At 38.3% G+C, this 18,837-nt stretch overlaps 1 protein-coding gene across 2 annotated transcripts in view; it reads left to right on the top strand.

Annotated features, from left to right (window-relative positions):
• Positions 1-3,406: 3,406 nt before the first annotated feature.
• negr1 (neuronal growth regulator 1) overlaps positions 3,407-18,837 on the top strand; it is a 162,908-nt gene continuing 147,477 nt past the window's right edge. For both annotated transcript variants that reach the window (XM_020924841.2, XM_055164863.1), the window contains exon 1: positions 3,407-3,750. In XM_020924841.2, coding sequence (XP_020780500.1) covers positions 3,581-3,750 — 170 coding nt within the window. In that variant the 5' untranslated portion in view covers positions 3,407-3,580. The remainder of the gene's footprint in view (positions 3,751-18,837) is intronic.

Raw genomic sequence — 18,837 nt, 5'->3', positions numbered from 1 at the left:
TTTTGGCCATGCCGTGCAGATTATATTTAACACAAATTAAAAAGAGGTTGCGCATTCAAGCTATGAATAAAAATTATATGAATAAACAAATTCAATATTTATCCATCAACAACAACTAGTTTTCATCGTCTTTTTAATCAGCCATCAGCAGGTTTGACTTTTACAGTTTTGTCACTAACAGTCTTGTTATTGTGTAGCCTGAAGCACAGTTTACATGTACCACTGTACTTGCTACCACCTATACTATATACTATTAGAACTGCTCCTCCCTTTGGCAGACACAGCAAATGCCACATAAACAGAAATGGTACCATCGTCCTACAGCATGCTCTCAACATGTTTTGGCAAGGTGAATTTTAATTACAGCTATGTGTACTTTCCAGAAGGACCAGTCTCTTTCTCCAACTGATAACAGAGAGAGTTTTTGAAGTAGTCTTTCATATGGCGTGCAGAAGGTGTAGTCTTGAATATAGAGATCAGTTATGACTCATGGAGGTTTGGTCTCACACGGCCAGTACAGACGAAAGGCACCTGAAATAAATCACAGCTGGAGGGCTACATATATCAAACTCTATACTCCATTTCAAATGTGTTTTGTCCACTACATCTGTGTTATAAATGTGCATTTGGACTTTGACAGCAGGGTCCTGTTTGAGAAATGTAATACATTACTAGTTCCTCAGACAAAGTGGCAGTTCGAGAAAAGTAACATAATGGGATTTCTTATGTGAAGAACTGAGGGCAATGGAAGGGCATTTGGGTTGTTTAGTATTTTGCAGAAAACAGAGAGGGACTTTTTCTCTGCTGAATTTTACAGTGGCTGAAATGGTGTCATTCGGTGCCTACAACCTCACAGGGAAATTAACTTCAATATTCCCACCTTCTGTTCCAGACTTTCTTTTTATACTGCATACATCTTTGTCCTCTTCTGGTCCTTAAGTTCATCCTTTCCACATTTCTTCATGGTCCTTCAAATGAGAAATAGATAATAATGAACAATCTTTTAAAGAATTAACATATTTCTAGCACTTACTCTAAATATATGTGTACACCATTATATAAAAAGTAAAGAATGTTAGTTTTTCCCACTGCTACTCTACTGGATATAATATTATATTTCAGTAAAAAACACTACAAAACACTCCACTCGTACATGTCTGGACAATGAGCTGTTGGCAAAGGACACTGTGAAAACATCAATTAACTTCAGGTCTGTCCTGTATACTGTAGCTCCTGTTCCGCAAAGCACTGCTGTAGTCACCTTCTTTATACACCTACATCTGGGATTCGGTGATTAATCGACTAACAAACCTTTTTTCTATAATATAATAGGACACAATATTGTCACAACAACAAGCAGCGAGGCAGAAAAGGTGACGAGAATGTGTTTATGATTCAGACCTTTTCAAGTGCGTATGCTAATGTACAAGACCTTGTAATACAATATTTTCCATCCTTGTATCATTTCATTTATGTTCCAATGTTACATACATAGATTTGAAAAAAAAGCTCTAAACATAAAACACAAAACATAAATCTGATGCATCTATTACTCAAAACAGTCTGTCGTTATGATAGCCTGGTCCCTGATCTCTTTCATCTTGTTCATAATTCCTGAAGGTTATTATGAGTTGAATATTAAAGGCTGCCACTCTTCTTCCCCTGTGCACGACGCTAAATGGACTCATTGTAATTATGGCTTTCATGCATGGCGAGGTACATTTTCTAAGGTAATTTGAAAGGATCAGAGAAATAAAACGAGAGAAGAAGAAGAAAAAAAATCAGGTGGAAAAGCAAATGTGAAAATATATCAATAGTGTCTCAACCCAAAACACCCCTGTCACAATGGCTGAGTTTGTACTGACGCAGGTATTATCACAGTTATTAACAGTAGAGGGAGCTTTGGTTATGCAAATTACAGCCGTGTCCATGTCGAGACAGCCCTCACTCCCTCCCTTTTAGCAGCGCTTGTCATGGAGCATTGGTTGTTGACTCATTTCCAGCACGGTGAAATGTCCTCCCTAACCTCCAAAAAAATGACATTTATGCGCCTCTTTCAAAACTCAAACAGAACTGTGTCCAAAACTCATATACTCTCATAACACTGGAATAAACTGTTTATCTTCCCAAATAAATAATAACCAGGGAATACTTTCAACTCTCATGAAAGCGCAGTAAAAAAATTCTAGAGGCTATCCTTTTTTCCAATTTTCAGGGGCCCGGGAAATGAAATAAAGTTTGAGCTAAAAAAAAAAACTAAAAAAAAATCATCTAAGGCACACATAGGAGCTCATGCACTCACCTCATTAAATTTCAATAGAAGGTCCAGACATGCAGCTTGATAACAGCAAAGGCTTCAATCCCCCTCTGGCCTGCAAGATAAGATTTGAAGATATGATATAGTGACACTATATTGATTTAATAAAAAAAAAAAGTACAAGAACTCTGAGGGAATTGAGCGTTGGAGATTTAGCTTACCTAAAATAGCAATACTCTGTTCATATGTTCCAAGTGTTTTTTTCAAAGCTGGGCTACAAATATGTGTACTTTAAAGTCCTATTTTTTTTATTACTGTCTACAAAAAATAAGTGCATCCAATTAATACATCCACACAGATTCAATGACACTATGTCAACATATGTAATCTCTGATAAATGTGTCATATCCATGGCAACCGCTGTGCAGCCTGTTAAGTATTATGTAGGCTAAGTCTTAAGCCTGCCATGATGCAGGGCAGTCAGTTCTTAAAGGCTCCCTTTGTTTGAATATTATATAATAAAAGTTGCCTTCGATTACTCAACTGCCTCTGCATTTCCCACACATTTAAATGGAGTTGGGTTTCAGAACGGTTTGACTATATGCCTTTTGTGAAATAACAATAGCCTAGGACTGTCTTGAAATGCAGTGAAAATTATAATATACGAATGTCAAGTGTCAAAATAAAACTACTTGCAAAAGACTTTGGTCAAGGTATTCTAAACTTGTTCTTAGGTTTGACAAAAAAAGTTTTACACTGCAGAGTACAAGCCAAACTTTATACCAATAGAGCCTTATCAAAGCCTATCAATTTAAAAGAGTCAAGTTTGGGATATTTGAAAGTTTTCCTATGGGACTCATGTGCGTCATCACCTCTGAGCTCGGTTAGCACAGTCGCTCGGTATGTTCATTTGCTTATAGGGCATAAATAGGGGTGGTTCTTCAGTCGATATCTATAATTGCTCCTGGCTCGTATCAATACGTACAGGTTTCACCGCTTCATCACGAGCCACTGGGAACGGGTTGCCCGGGAAACGGCCGCATGGCAACAGGATCAGAGCCTGGGGGTTGTCTGCTTCTAGGTCTGCTCCCATTTTACATCGCATTTCCTCACTAGATGGTGTGCGAGCCACTGGAGAGTAGACTACACTTCACCCGCACCGTGGGCTCTGTAACATCCAGCAAAACAAACCTGGGAAAGTACGCGATCGGAGCGTTTCTTCTTCTCGGAGGACATAAAGTGTGGGAATAAAACCTCTTTTTGTAACCTTCACCGCTGTTTCTGAAGAAGACGTGGGAAAGGCGACAACACTATACAGCTGTGATGGACATAATGATTGCGGTGCAGGATGCTTGTGTGTCTGGTCAGTGGCTTACTGCGATCATCCTGAGCCTGTGCTGCTTTCTGCCGTCCTGTTTGCCCGCTGGACAAACTGTGGACTACTCATCGGTGGAAAGTGTGGTCAGCAGACAAGGCGACACGGCTTTGCTGAGGTAAAGAACACGCTAACTTCACTTTTCCCGCGACTTTTTCCCGCGAAAGCACTTTTAGCATCCCTTTAAGTCAGCCTAGCATCTTCGAGCCAAATAAAGTTATCGTGCAATGGTTGTTAACACTAGAACAGTCGGAACACAGAGACAATAGTGGTTTGTTTCTGTCCATCCCGTGCAGGTTTTCGCCTGACAGGGGGGCGCACGGCCGGTGCAGCGCAGCCATACGCAGGACGCGGTGGCTCAGTGACTAGCTTGGTAGGCTGCTGCTAACAATAAAGTTTTATCGAAACACTTTCCTCTCGTGCTAACAGATCAAACTGTGCCACACGTGCAACTCTGTGTCTTTACAACGATATCGCACAGCGAGCTTCAGTATTTACGAGTTGAACTTAAAATGACCGTGTATACATCACCATACATCGACGCCTCACATGACATTAACCTAGCTAAACTGATGTTTGTTCGTGTCTTTTGGTTTAGCCGATGACATTTGGCACACGTGTGTGTTGAAGTGCTTGTCAAACGCGTTTACCAGTGAGGATGTTCACTGTGATGTCGCAGTTTCAAAACGAGGCGAGAGTGAAGAGAGAGGCAGCCTGCTGCTGTACATGTGAGCTCTGCGTGCGTTTTCATCTCAACAATTAAGTTGTGGCTCTGACGCTCTATCGTCTCTCCCTTGTCTCTTTTCATCACGTAACGTAACTTACGACGCCAGATGCCCTCGTAACGTTTAATGCCACGGGCGTGGTTTAGACTTAATAATGAGTTTGGAAAAAATGAAATTTACTTATATTACTGCATGGTCACATGGTACACTATCATATGGCAGTATATTCTTGTAGATAATGTGATACATTGGTGCTTATGCACTTTGGTCTGTCTGTCTCCAGTTCTGTGGGCTGGACGGGAGGAAAGGGTACTGGGGCAGAGCCTGTCCCTTTTCAATGCTGGGGATGCTGAGTCTGACTTCTGGGTGTGGACATGAATTTAGAAGAGCTCAAGTGTCCTAAGATCCTCTGGCTGGCATTTTCCCCCTTTATATGTGGATGTTTAAAGCTGGTTTAAAAAGGCAAATATCTATCTATAAGAGGATGTGTCATGTTTCCAGTAGGATGGCAATGATGAGTTGGTGTAGCTACATCAAAGATTACCTCGGCAACAGCTTGAAGATATTTTTACTTTATTCCCTCAATGCCTTCGGGGCCACCCTGTCAGATAGACTTACCCCTGTGACAGTCTTTTAAGAGAGGGCGTCTAATTCCCTGGTGTCAATCTGGGTTGGCTGCGATCAGCAACACAAGCTTTGTCTGGATCCTGACGCTTTATTGGATGGGAGATTATCCTTTATGCTATGAATCACCTCAATAAACAGCTGCCCCCGCCACCACAACCCCTGAGGAAGGCAACACTTTCTCAAGCAGGTTGTCACCTTGGTAAATGCCAGCAGGAAATGTACAAATGGAAAAGAGGAAATATGTTGTTTGGTATAAGATAAATGATTGCACTTCTGAACTTTAAACTTTAATTAATGGGTCATGTGTCTGTAGCGGGCAACCATTCATAGACCTTTTTTCACCACCTAAACTGGCTCTGGGAGCTTGCTATTTGTAAAACTGTCAGCATTTGTATGATTTGCATGTTTTTTTTATTGTTTTTTTTTTTGAAAACCTGTCTTTATTTTTCCCAGGCGAAGGAGGTAGAAATCTTCGCTCAAACCAGAGAAATATGACATTTTGTACCATCAACAAGACCCTTGGCAATCTGAAGGCAATTTTCTTTAGCCTCTTGAAATTCAATGCAGGCTAAAAAATGTGTGCATTTCCAAATACTGACAAACCCAAGAGCATGCAATTAGTCATTGCTGTGGATTATGGAGTAGCTCCCACAAGATGCATCCACCGTCACGTGGTAATTTCTCCTCTGCTCTCTTTAATTCTTAGCATATCCATGCATGTTAGGGTCTATTACAATAATGATTTGAGCCATTTGAAGGTGAGGAATGGTCCACATGTGTATTATCCTGCAGCCTTTTAATTTGTTTTGATAGCACGTAGGCTGTAGGTCGTTTTGAAGCCCTTACCAAAGGCTCTTGTCTCTGAAATGAGTTGGACTGCCGTGCATGAGTGAACATAAGTTATGCACATATGCTTCTGCCATTTCTGCTTACATTAAGGACCTGCTCACAGTGTCTGAACAGAGATTACATGGAGAGTACAGTCTTTGGGATTACTGCTGGTTGTGGGTATTATTGTTTTATTATAAAGTACAGTATAATTAAAGTTAACTTCATGCATTTTATCCAATTGTTAGACTGTTTTTTTGTTTTGTTTTTATATGGTCTGAATGCGAGTAATGAAATAACATGTATAGTTTTAAAGCTTCGATAGCTGGACTGTTCATTAATGAATATAGTGCATTATTGGGGGTATTCCTACAACTAAAGCACTTTAATAGTAATACATTTGGATTATTTGATTCCATCATATTATGTTTCTTTGACAGAATGAACTGAAACTACCACAGAATACAAAGATACTATTTTTGTCATGTTTTTTGTATATAGTTTTGTACATAATGTCTTTTTCGACAATGGAAGATTTCAAGGTTCTCTGGTCATAATGTTTCTGCCTCGACTCTCGACAGCTTTTTCTACTTTGAGAGTAAAGCAATGTGCTTTTTCTTGCTATTGTTTTCCATTCTGGTGCAGTGGATCAGCACTCTCTTTCAATAGGCTGCCAACACTGCATTTTTGGAGCATATTAAATCTGGCATCATTGTACTTGCAGCAGTCCAAAATCCACTCTAATGCTGACAGCACTTTGAATTAACTAAACCTAAAAGAGAACGAGTCGCTATCGCAGGTGTCCCAGAAATACTTCTAATCTATGGATATGAATTAGTTAGCTGGGGTTAGCCATTGTTTAAGCCTGACTACCATAAATTGAACTATAACACACATTCTGTGCAGCTACAACTAATTCTGTGAACTGTTCTAGTCCAGATCCACTTATATTGATACTCATCACGTTGTGGGTGTTCTACGTGGATCTCTATGGTGGAATGTTCATCAGTTACCATGGTGATACAAAGCACAAGTTAACCAACACTGACAAAAAAGTTATAAGATAGTCTGAAAACACAAGAAAAAATACTAAATTGATTTAAACAGAACATTTTCAGGAGCCTGTGATCAATTCATTCATGGTCCTGTTTAAGTGTTTGATTTTCAGCAAAGAAGAGCGTGATCAACTGAAAAACTGCTAACTAATGACTGTAATTTTGTCTGAGAGAACACAAATCATCTCACCTGTTATAGATTCAGTTACGGTAGGTAAAACTGTATTAAAACAAAACTCAGATTAAAGTCAAACTTGAGTCGCAGAGCTTCAGAGAGAATAGTACCTTCAGTTAGCATTACACCCCCAGGGATTGTTGATGACATCAGCTGCAAAGTATCAATATTCTTGTCTGTTCACAACTGTAGCTTGTTTTTCATGTCTCACCCTAAACACAAAACAGTATCATGTATCATTTATTCTCTCTTCTGTCATTATTGCGCCTCTGAAAGGTCTTGACATTTACTATAAGCACTTGTGGCACAGGCAGAACAGTTAGGGATCCTTACCCCAGTTCACATTACCAGACAATACAAAAGAAATATTAATGGACTGTTCCTTGTTCCCTGGACACACTTTTAAAACAAAACTGCACTTCGTTATGTCCTTTGCAAAGTAATCCATAAAAACTAGCTCAACACATTCTGCTTTTCAGCATTTTTTTAATTAGGCCACAGTTGTGTTAAAGGAATATCCTAACAGCTTGTTGGGGATAGGGGGGGAAGGATGTTTTGAACGTTTGAGTTAGCTGACAAATATTCACAGTTTCATGGACTCATTTAGTACAAAACCTGGTTCCAATCCATCTGGGGGGTACTCCAGGCTGTCTTAATTATCCCAAAACCATCCGCTTGTCTTTACCGCACATGCTCAGTGTGGTTGTCACTGCTGTTTGATTTTTACACTGCTCATCATTGTTTAAAAGGGATGGACGATTTTAGAAAAAATATCCCATTGCAATTTTTCTGACAAGGATTGCAATTGTGATTTATGTTTTAATAACACATCCAGAAAAATTGACAAAAAGACTCAAATATGAACTGACAAACTAATACAACAATCACACTGAAGACTTGTTTGTACAGATCTAAACTACAGGGTTAGCAGTTTTTATGCAGAACAAGACAGGAAATTGTTGTTTGTGAAGGAAATTGTAAAAATTGCAGCCTTGGCGATTTGCTAATTGCGTCCATTCAAAGTGTTTCGATTGGATTGTGATTAATCTTTTGGCTCTATTGTGCAACCCAAAGAAATGATATGTATTATTCAGACATTTGGTGGCATGGTGGCTGAGTGACTAGCCCTCTCACCTCACAGAAAGAAAATTCCTGGTTTGACTCCCGAGCTGCCTTACCTTTTCTTTGTGGAGTTTGCATGTTTCTCCTTGTGTCTTTTGTTTATGATGGATGATTTACTAGTCTAATTGAGCCACATGTCTTTTCCTTCACTAATTTGCCAACTTTGAATGAAACCATCCTGCAATCGTGCTTGCAATAGTCAGAAATACAGAATTTGATCTCCTGGATACAGACGGTGCTATTCTTTTTTTTTGTGCTAAATATCTATTGTTTAAACAGCTTTAAATGGAATTGCAGGTTAAGAGACATCATAGTAAACAGATAAGTTGACCTTGTGTTTCGCTATGACAGTATCACACTGGTGGAGGCTATAGGGAGGGGCCGCCCCAGCTGCTCATACAACACTCACAAGACCTAACCTACTGTACGCCTTTAAATCAGTGGCTTGGTCTCCTCTTGCTCAAGGGCTACAATGGGGGCTACTAAAGTATTCATAAGATTCATTATTCTGGCATTTGCAATGGATGTGCTGTAGCCAAAATTAAAAGGAACTGACAAGGTTACATGGTAGTGCAATTGCTTAAAGGGATTTTCAAGCCAGTTAACTCCTTTAAGACCACACAGGGGCACGGAAAATATAAAGGCAAATTGTGTTTCCTGCTTCTGATGAGGTTCAGACGGAAACCACTTCAGGTGTCTGGATTTTGTGAACGTTGCATCTTTGTCATGTTATGATTGACGGATTCCCTGCCTGCATTATCTCTAAGAAAGCATCCTTTAGTCTTTCAAAGTGTGTCATCCAGTCGCTGTTGCTTCCCAATCTGTGTACCATTCTTTGAAGTATCAAGCTAAAACCAACTCTGAAAAACATGAAAATTACTTAAACATTTTTATAAACAAATATCAGACATGGGTTATTCTGAATTGAACACACATGAATTGCAGTCGTGTCATGTACACATTACTGACAGATGATAGTCATAGTCATAGGTCTAAATAAAATCCAGATTAATATAATATACATGATGAACAAAAATGTTTGAATCAATTTTCTCCGGAATAACTGAGTTGGGGGGAATATTCTTTTTTATTTTTCTTGTGACAGCGGCAGGTTGCTTTTTCAAAAGAGTGTTTTATTCATGGGATGTGTCGTTTTTGGAGACACACAAATATTAACTTTGCTGAAGTTCTAATTTTAACCAAAAAAAAGTAAGACAACTGGGCAATGTGTCTTCATTTTATTCGTACCTTTGCTCATTATTATTGATTTCATATGGGCCATAGTTTTTGCCATTAGGGCTATGCAATTAATATCTAGATCGAGATTCAGTCATGTATAATTGTAAATTATGCCGTCTGTGTTTAATGGCTGTGTATTGGCTGGATATTGTTTATGTTCAGAAATAAACACTGAAAGCCATTTTATTTGTTTTAATAAGACAACATTTAAATGAAAACTGTGATTAATAGGCCTGTCACAATAACACATTTTGAAGCACGATATACTCTGTTGCTACAAAGAAATATTGCAACAGTAGCTCTGTTACTTGGAGTGTTTGTCCATTGAGGTGAAGGTTGGCAGTGCAATTCCAGCTCCCACAGATGAATGCTGCCATTGTGTCCTTAGGCAAGACACTTAACCCAGTGTTTGTGTACATTTGGTGTATGAATGTGTGTGAATGTGAGTGGTTCCTTGATATAAAGCGCTTTGAGTGCCTTGAAAGTGGAAAAGCGTTATGTAAAAATCTGACCATTTACAAATACTGCAATAAAGAATATGATTGAAACTACTTTATATAACCCAGTAAACCTTTTTATAAATAGACAGTACCATTAAAAGGCCTGAGCTGCACCAAATAAATGGCAGAATAAACTAATAACTACCCAAAGAAGTTATACATTCAGTCTTCTACATCTCACAACTTACCTTAGTACATAACTTGAAACAAAAAAGTACTCATGATAAATATTAAGCCCAAAATTATATTGTCCCAGCTTTTATATTACAATAAGTCAATATAGTATTTATTGTGACAGGCCTATCGATTAATCCATGTGACAAAACACATTGTAATTTGTTTTGGGGTTTTTTTGTTACATCACCGCGCTCTTTATTTCCCATTAAATGTCTAGTTCAGGGATTAATGCTTGTTTCATAATTAATTATCAATACACCACAACTTTCTTTGTAGAGGTGATGATCAGTGGTGCAAAGTGAAATAATTACACTAGAACTATTGTCATTATCCGTTTGGCTGCATGTTGGCATCGTCAGAACATTTTAATTGGACCCATTCAGACTAGGTTATGTGTCCCTTCGTTTTTTTTTTTTTTTTTTTTCTTTTTACCTGAATAATTAGTGTGTAGATTTCAGGGGGCTGTAAATGTTTGTTGGAGCCACGTAATTGAGGAGTGTGCATTCGTAATTATTAGTAAATGGTGTACTAGGCAGTGGAGCATATCTATATCTCTGGGAATAGTGCTGACTGCCAGTTGGGTTAGAAGATAAAGTAACAAGTCAAGAGGCTGGGATTAATAAAAGCCTCATTTCAGGATCAGTTCATTAAAGGGCCCATATTACGCTATCTTCTGATCTGTCCTAATCTTTTCCTCATCACAAACATACCTGGAGTTGTGTTTTGTTTCATTCATACATGTTTAACACACACTCTGCATATTTCGACTGAGTTCCTCTCTCAAACTGAAAACACTCTGTTCCACCTTGTGATGCCATGTGGTAATACAGGGAGTGCTCCACCGTCTTTCTAAACTCCATCTTAATTTTAATCATTTGGATAACTTCTGCCCTGGAACTGCTAATCTCTACTGACTAAAAAGCAAAAGGCAGCTGTTAACTTGAAAACTACCGTGACATCACAAGGTGGAACTGAGCATTTTAGGATTTGGAGATGTAGACAAAATAATAATATAGGATTACTCAAACATGTGTGAATGAAACAGAACACAACTCCAGGTATGTTTTTGATGTGCTAACATGGCTAAACGTTCACAAGAGTAAATTTTGCGTAATATAGAGCCTTTAATATTTCCTGTTTTGGACAAAGTATGTTATTCTGCATGTTGTACTATAATGAAAAAGGCTTTTGGGCGGACATTGCTAACGCTTATTAGAGGCTTAATGTGTTTTGTGAATGCATGACATGGTTTAACTGTGCTTTGTATACAGATACCACATTGAGTAACTCAATTAAACTGAACAAAATGTGGCCTACTCAGTTGGAATATAAAGTAGTCCCTGTAGCTCATGACTAATTATGGGAATTGTACAATGCTGTCACACAGGTGAGTGCCAGTGTTCCAACTCTAATTGTTTCATATTTATTGATAGAATGTTGTTCTCCATACTCCTGGTTAAATAACTGTGAAAGCAGCTCTGGCCTTTGATCTTTACACATTATTTATTTGGGCTGAGTAAGTCTAAGTAAGGGCTAACATAAAAATATGCAAAGACCAACTGTTTATACAATTGGACTGAGGCAGGGGGCGGGTGCTTAGCAACAAGGCACGATAGCTGTCAATCAAACCCGTTGCATACACTAGCAGGCTCCGACCTAATGGAAAGAAGGCACTTGATTGTACTGTTAATAATTGTCATCTTAATTTATGGACAAACTAGTAAAATAAAAAGGATCGTGTAGAGTGGGTTAAAATTAACATTTTAAGGTCACAATGAGAAGAAACCTGGCAGCAGCAGTTACAAAGAGAGTCGATCATTTTCAATAGAAGTCAGTTGGATCAGGCTAGCTATGTCTATCTATATGACAATGACACAAACTACTGAACTAGTTTAAATGTCAGGTTTTACTTCATTATTTTGCGATATAATGTATTTTGTAGTATGGTATAGCCAGATCATTTCAATATAGCTCACTGTTTTACACAGTTTTGAAGCGTCGGCTGTCAAGTTCTCTCTGACTTGCTTAACACTGAATTCATCAACGGATCCTAGACTGACACTCATTATATTTCTAATTTTAGATTCTTTTCACTATTCATAATGGAGCTTTGATCTCAGAGTACAATACTTTCTTTTCCCCCGAGCCACATAATCTTCACCTATCTTCCACTCTCCCAGCTAGATTTGCATAATGGCATCTAAATACCAAAAAGTAAACTCTTGTTGCAGATTCAGCGCAGCTCATGTTTAAATCCGTCTTTATTTCTCCACTGCAGAGTGAGATTTTGTGACCGATCCTCAAGTTATCACCATAAATCAAGCCTGGAAAATAAACAGCTGCCTGGGCTCATATCAATCATGAAATTATCAATTATCACATTTGGGGCATCAGCTGGGGGCATTCGCACAATTACAGAGATGTGCGAGCTGCATCACCGTCTCAATCTCTGCTTCACACTGCCCGAGGACAACTTATCTGTGGCAATGCTGAACAGCCAATTTGTTATCCCATTGAAATAAGCCAAAAATAAGACAAACAATAGACTGGCTTTTGTGTGATTATGTTCTTTTTAATAACATTGATGTCAATATTCTATTAAGCAAGTAAAATATAACAAATTGTAGAATCATGTACAAGTTACACCAATAAATATTGTCATTTTGATCATGTTTTTTTTTTTTTTTGTAAAAAATTTAAAGGTGCACTATTGGGTTGGGGGTCCACCACCTGTTTGTTTGTATGGATATGGCATTGCTCTGGCTCTTCCACAGTATGGCATTAAACAGCTCTACCTTGCATTTACCATATTTTCTGGACTATAAGTCGCTCTCGAGTATAAGTCAAACCATGCAAAAAATGCATAATGAAGAAGAAAAAAGCATATATAAGTCACACCGGACTATAAGTTGCACTTTTTGGGGGAAATTTAAATAAATAAAATCAGAGACCAGGAACTGACATTTCATCTTGAAAGGCAGGTTATAATAATAACAACAGAATAGGTAACAACAGACTGTTAATCTAACATTTGAACAGTTATTCAGATAATTATAGCATCATCAACAGAACATAACACGTTTACCAAACTCTCCATCTCACTCCATATCACTAAATACATTCTTGTGAATTCTTCATCCTCAGTGTCACTTATGAGCAACTCTGCGACCTCCAGAGGTAAACGGAGTGCTGCAAAAGTTCCAGTTAGAATTATTCCAGCCTTTCTGAATCCCAACAGGATGGTTTTGGTTTCAGCTGCATATTTCGCTACTAACAGCTTGTAATCTGCAAAATATGATTTGATTTTTGGGGACATTTGTGTTTAGTCTTTTCAGTTGTCTTAATAAGTTTGTTTAAATTTAAAATTTTCTGTTGTACAGACATAATGGTGAGGTCGAAAGACATGATACCAGACAGGACAGTGGCTCTTTCTGCAGGAGACATGTGCAGTAGAGCACAAAGTGACAGTTGTGCAGAAGTAATAGGAGTAGCAGACACTGACACACAAGCCAATATAATATATAATAATAATAATAATAATAATAATAATATTTAAGTCACACCGGAGTATAAGTCGCAGGACCACCCAAACCATGGAAAAAGTGTGACTTATAGGAAAAATACAGTAAATACAGTAAATACTATAAAAATATGGTTTTATAGTTAAAAAATACTTAGAAAAACAGCATTCTGACTGTAAGTGGGTTGCCTCTCCACAGATCTGACCTGTAACTTGGTCTGGTCTGCATGAAGATAGAAAGGTTGAATACTATACTGTGTAACATCTAGACAATGCAATAACATTTTCATGAAGACAAGCACTTGATGGACCCTCCACCAGAAAATTTGCACAACATATCTTTAAGGTATGAATGGTGATCAAACCTAATCAAAATACAAGCTCTGTTCATTGAGCTACAAAGCATATATGATAAAATTCATTGTTTTTTGTATCAAGTCTTTCTTATCCCATTGCTGATATTTGCTAATTTAATTGAGTAAAAATCTTAACTTTGTAAATCATCCCATTAACAGACTAATCTAGAATTCATAATTTCCAGAGAGAGAGATTCAATTTCCAGTCACTCTAATACGTTTTCATATCATAATAAGAGACATTTATTAAAATCCTTTTATACAGTTAACCTACTTAAGAATCTGTTTTTGAACAACTATTTAGCATCATGCAAGTGGGGATTACATCTTCAGCTTCATTTGCATTGATCAGATCTCCAGGAAATAGGAGAGGAAATGTAATTGTAGATAACACAGCACTAATAAATGTCAGTTGTTGCAGGCAAATGAAAGTCGTTTGATATTATTCTCAAGTTTTTGCAGCACTTCGGGCACCTCCCCAGCCCTCCTGATGTCAGCAGCCAGATTCTATTCCCAGTGCAGCCTGTTTTTCAGCTCTCTCCCAAACTGCCAGTTGACTTCAGTAGCAATACGACTGCGTCTTTTTACTGCCTCCAACCTCAATCTAGGCATCGGCTTTGATTTCGACACAATACCCCCGCTGCCTTCCCCTCTCCGCTCCGTGTGCGAGTGTCACTTTCATTTCGCAGAATTCAACCCTGTTTTTTGTTCTTTTTTGTTAACTGCAGCTTGCTGATGGGGTGTTTTTTTTTTCTTTTTTTCAAAGTCTACAAAGGATAACTCCGGCAGCTTAGCTTTTTTATGCGGCCACCTCAGAGCCATAAAACAAGTTCAAGAGGCTAACTCTTCATTCATACTCAGTTGTTATATTTGCAAACAGATGCTCCATTGGGGACTTTAGGAGCACTTTAGCTGGACTCAGGAAGGTTCACTGTATGAATTGAGGTATGACTTCATTACTAGACTTGATTGGCTGTCTTGATTAGATGTTTGTAATCACTATGCAAAAAAATTATGTTGGTAGCATACTTTAATATTTTATTGACAATTATGGTTGCATTGCAATACTGCTGTATTATATAAATCAGTAAAATATGAAATTATTAATTAAATAATGTAGTTTTTGTTGGCCTGGTCTTCACATACCGAAACGAGAGGTGTTCTAAGGGTGCACTCACATTAGGACTTTAGAACCATGCTCAAGCATGGATAGTCCCTAAAGCGCGGTACGTCTGTTCAGTGTGAGCGCAAACCATGCTCAGGCACAGCAGGGTTTGGACTTTGGGCTGGTTGGAGGAGGTGAACCAAAGCACGTCACGGTTACTCATGTAGTACGAGCACATGCGCAACTTTTCTATACGAGCCCTGCCAGATGCGCTGATGTTACTCATACGAGGACTCATCTCCAAAACTCACAGCAAATCCGTGCTTACCTTATTATTACCTTATTATATCCATAAACTCACGGAGGAGCCCGTATCATAATAGCACGGATATCTGCTTTCTTCGCTAAAGCGATAACTTTATTGTGCGACATATAAACAAACAGTGACGAGTGATGACGTCATCGGGCAGTGGCCCAGTTCGGTTTTACAGGTTTGAGTGTGGGCCATAGAACCCTATGCAATCGTGCTTCGTTCTTAATCGTTCTTAAGCCCTAGTGTGAGTGCGCCCTAAAACGGGCTGTTAGTTTTGGTCCTGCCTGTCCAATATGCAGAAGTGCCCTTGATGGCTTCACTGTAGTCCACAGCTTCTGATTGGTTGCCCATCTAGTGGCATTGACGGAATGACAGTTTGAAAACAAAAACAAAATTTAAAAAAACAGATGTCTTTGTAACTTAGATACTTTTTTTTTAGATAATTTTACCATTGGTAGTGGTCTCTAGTTTACTTAAGTCTTAGTCATTGATGTTTGCATATTTACAGAGCCCATTTACCCCCAGCTATAGGAATAAAAATACACTCCAAAACATATGGTGTATTTAAAACATGCTATGACAGTAAGTGCTACTCTTCATATCACTATAGCAAAACTGTCCAACTGATACAATGCATTTTAGATGGAAGCTGTGTGAACAAGGGTGAAAAATGCCATACAGCGAAAAGAAAAATAGTTTTCATTGTACTATGCCATCTCCCACAATATTATTTTTGCTTCCTGTTTTGACACATAGAGAAAGTTGATCCCTCGCAGAGCCAATCGTCAGAGATGATGAAGTATGCATTCTGTGTAACAGCCACTAGTCTTTTCATTTCCACTCACCTCTATTGGCTGAGTTTTCTTCTGCTCGAATGAAATGAATCACCTTGAGCAAGCCGCACCATTTTATTGTGAAAGCTGCTGCTCAAGAACTTGCATGTTAGTGAGAGACTTCCATCTTTTATACCCCCCATCCCCCTTAAAACATTTGCTTTGGGGTTTTAAACAAACAAGTTTAAATGTAGTTAGAACTGTATAATGCATCATATAATGAGTCATTATGAACACTTTGTGGTTGAGATTGAATGTTCTATGAAAGTGGGGCAGAAGTCTTGGGGGAGCTATGGGAGCATTGGCCATTCAAGCTAAGTGATCTGTAATAGTTTGATTTAGACCTAGAGCTGCTTTAACCACACTGGTGGTATTGGTCAGTAAAGTAATTGATTATTGTGGTATTGCTATTGTGGTACCATTTCCCATTGCAAATAATTCCTCAGAGCTTCAAAGTTTTTAGATTACAGTTGTAGGGTATTTGAAAGGTCAAAACACAAAAGAACCAGCTATGGTAAAAAGATGAAAAGTTTGGGTAAAGCTGGCCAAAGAAGATAAAAAATAAATAAATAAATAAAACACTGTAGATACTATTGGCTGGCCTGTGAAATTTTAAGTCTGTGCAGAAGATGCCTGTTTTTTAATTTGAATTTAGTGCATAATATTATCGGCACCAAGTGTCATATCCTTTTTCGACTTAAATACCCTCTCCACAAACTTGTAGTCTCACAATCATTTTTATGTTGCAGGCCTTTTCTTGTTTTGGCACTGGTGATTAACCCTGCAGGTCATGTGTACACTGTGAACACGACTCAAATGGAAATTCACATCTTTATTTATGTGTGAATGGGAAACTTGGGGCTAGTCCCTGACCTTAATCATTGAACAGTGCCTGGCTTTTGTAAGAGTTTGTTTGAAAGTGGCTTATGTAAATCTATGGAGTGTAAAAGGCCTTTTAACCAATCGATAACATTTACCCAAGAACTTAAAGAGTCAGAAATTATAGCACAGCAGCCAGTTTACAAGTCTTTGACAATTGGAGAGGTTTAAATTTGCCCTATAAGCTCTGACACCTGACACAACATTCACTTGACAGGACGTGTTTATTGGTTGCACAAAATCTTTACTTACTTTGCATGTCAGGTTGAGTTTTCCAGCTGCCAAGACAAAAGACAAACACTGACGGAAATGCCTTAAAATTAGATTGGGCAGCAAAGCGAAAGCACCTCAAAAGACACTTCATTATAATATCTGCTTATCTGTTACCAGCTTTTTCACCTTTAATGTGCACTTCCCTTGACAAATATATAACTTTACCAGCTCAATAATTTACAGCTGATATCCATAGTCATACCTTTACTACATTGTTCTTATTTTTAACAATAAGTAGATACTGTACACTTTGCGATGAATTATTCATGCTAGCTTCCTTTTGTAGTGATTAAAAAAAGAATAAGAATAACTCGGCTGAGCTTACATAAATGCCTTCAGAAGCAGCTAATCAACCAGGCTGCCGACGTCGCTGCCTTAACTTGGGAGCAGCTCGTCAGAAGTGGCTGTTGAAGCTTGGATAAGAGCGTGGAATTCAAACACGTCTCTGTTGTCTCCACCTCCTCCTCCATCCAACTTCTTGTGATTCTCTCATGGACGCGCCATTTTAAAGCCACCCCTGGTTCACTCTGATGCGCAGTAGTGACAGCCTCTAATTATACAGTCTGGGGGCCCCAAGACTTTTTAAGCATTAATTATTACACTGAAATAAAAGCAGCAGATACCAAAAGGAGGGATGCAAAGGGCAAAAGGAGACAATGAAAACGGAACAGGGATTAATAACTGTACTGCATAAAGGGTTCAGTGGGGTGCACTAATTAAAAGGGGATATTTTTACTTTTGTTATGAAATGCAGGCAAGATAATTGGAAGTAATTGCCTTGAGTGTGGATCCTAATGACAGTTAAGATCTAAAGATGCTGAACCATGAAGAACTAGGGTTGACAAAAGTATAGAAAAAAACGGATACTAATTGATACTAAAACTAGTGTCCATACTAATTTGGACCTTGAGCTTTATCAGAGCTAGTAGAAGACCACATGGTTGCATAAAGGAACTTCTACCATTTTGTGTTGAGAATGAAAATGAACTATTTAAATTATTATTGTGGTATTGAAGTGGCTTTTGAGTATCAATCTTATTTCTTTGTGTTGTTGATTCTCTATTATTATCTCATCCAAGGGTTTGCATCTTAATGAATACATCACTGTTAAACCAGATAATCTTGTGTTTGAGCTATGCATTTTTTTTTCTCCGTTGCGACAAAGAGCTAATGTCCTTGGCATCGAAGTGGCACAATTCTAGTCTTGGCACCTGTAAGCCTGTCTTAAGATCTTTTGCACGGTCCTATTGCTAGTCTAAGTTTGTTAGCTATAGCATTTAAAGTTTGTCAGCTTGCTACAATATCAGCACATCATGTATATTTATTCAGCAGGGTTTTTTACTTTGCATAATACCCTTTGTGCTCACCAATTGCACAAATCAGTCATGCCTCGGTGCACTGCAGCAATTTCTCCATCCGTAAGCTAAACCTTTGTCCTTCATTGAAACCCAGCAAAAATACACCAGACACAGACTGTT

This window comes from Boleophthalmus pectinirostris, unplaced genomic scaffold (assembly GCF_026225935.1).
Source record: "Boleophthalmus pectinirostris isolate CB_2022bp ecotype Guang Dong unplaced genomic scaffold, ASM2622593v1 HiC_scaffold_7, whole genome shotgun sequence".
Lineage (NCBI taxonomy): Eukaryota > Metazoa > Chordata > Actinopteri > Gobiiformes > Gobiidae > Boleophthalmus > Boleophthalmus pectinirostris.
This window is presented reverse-complemented; position numbering and strand designations above follow the sequence as displayed.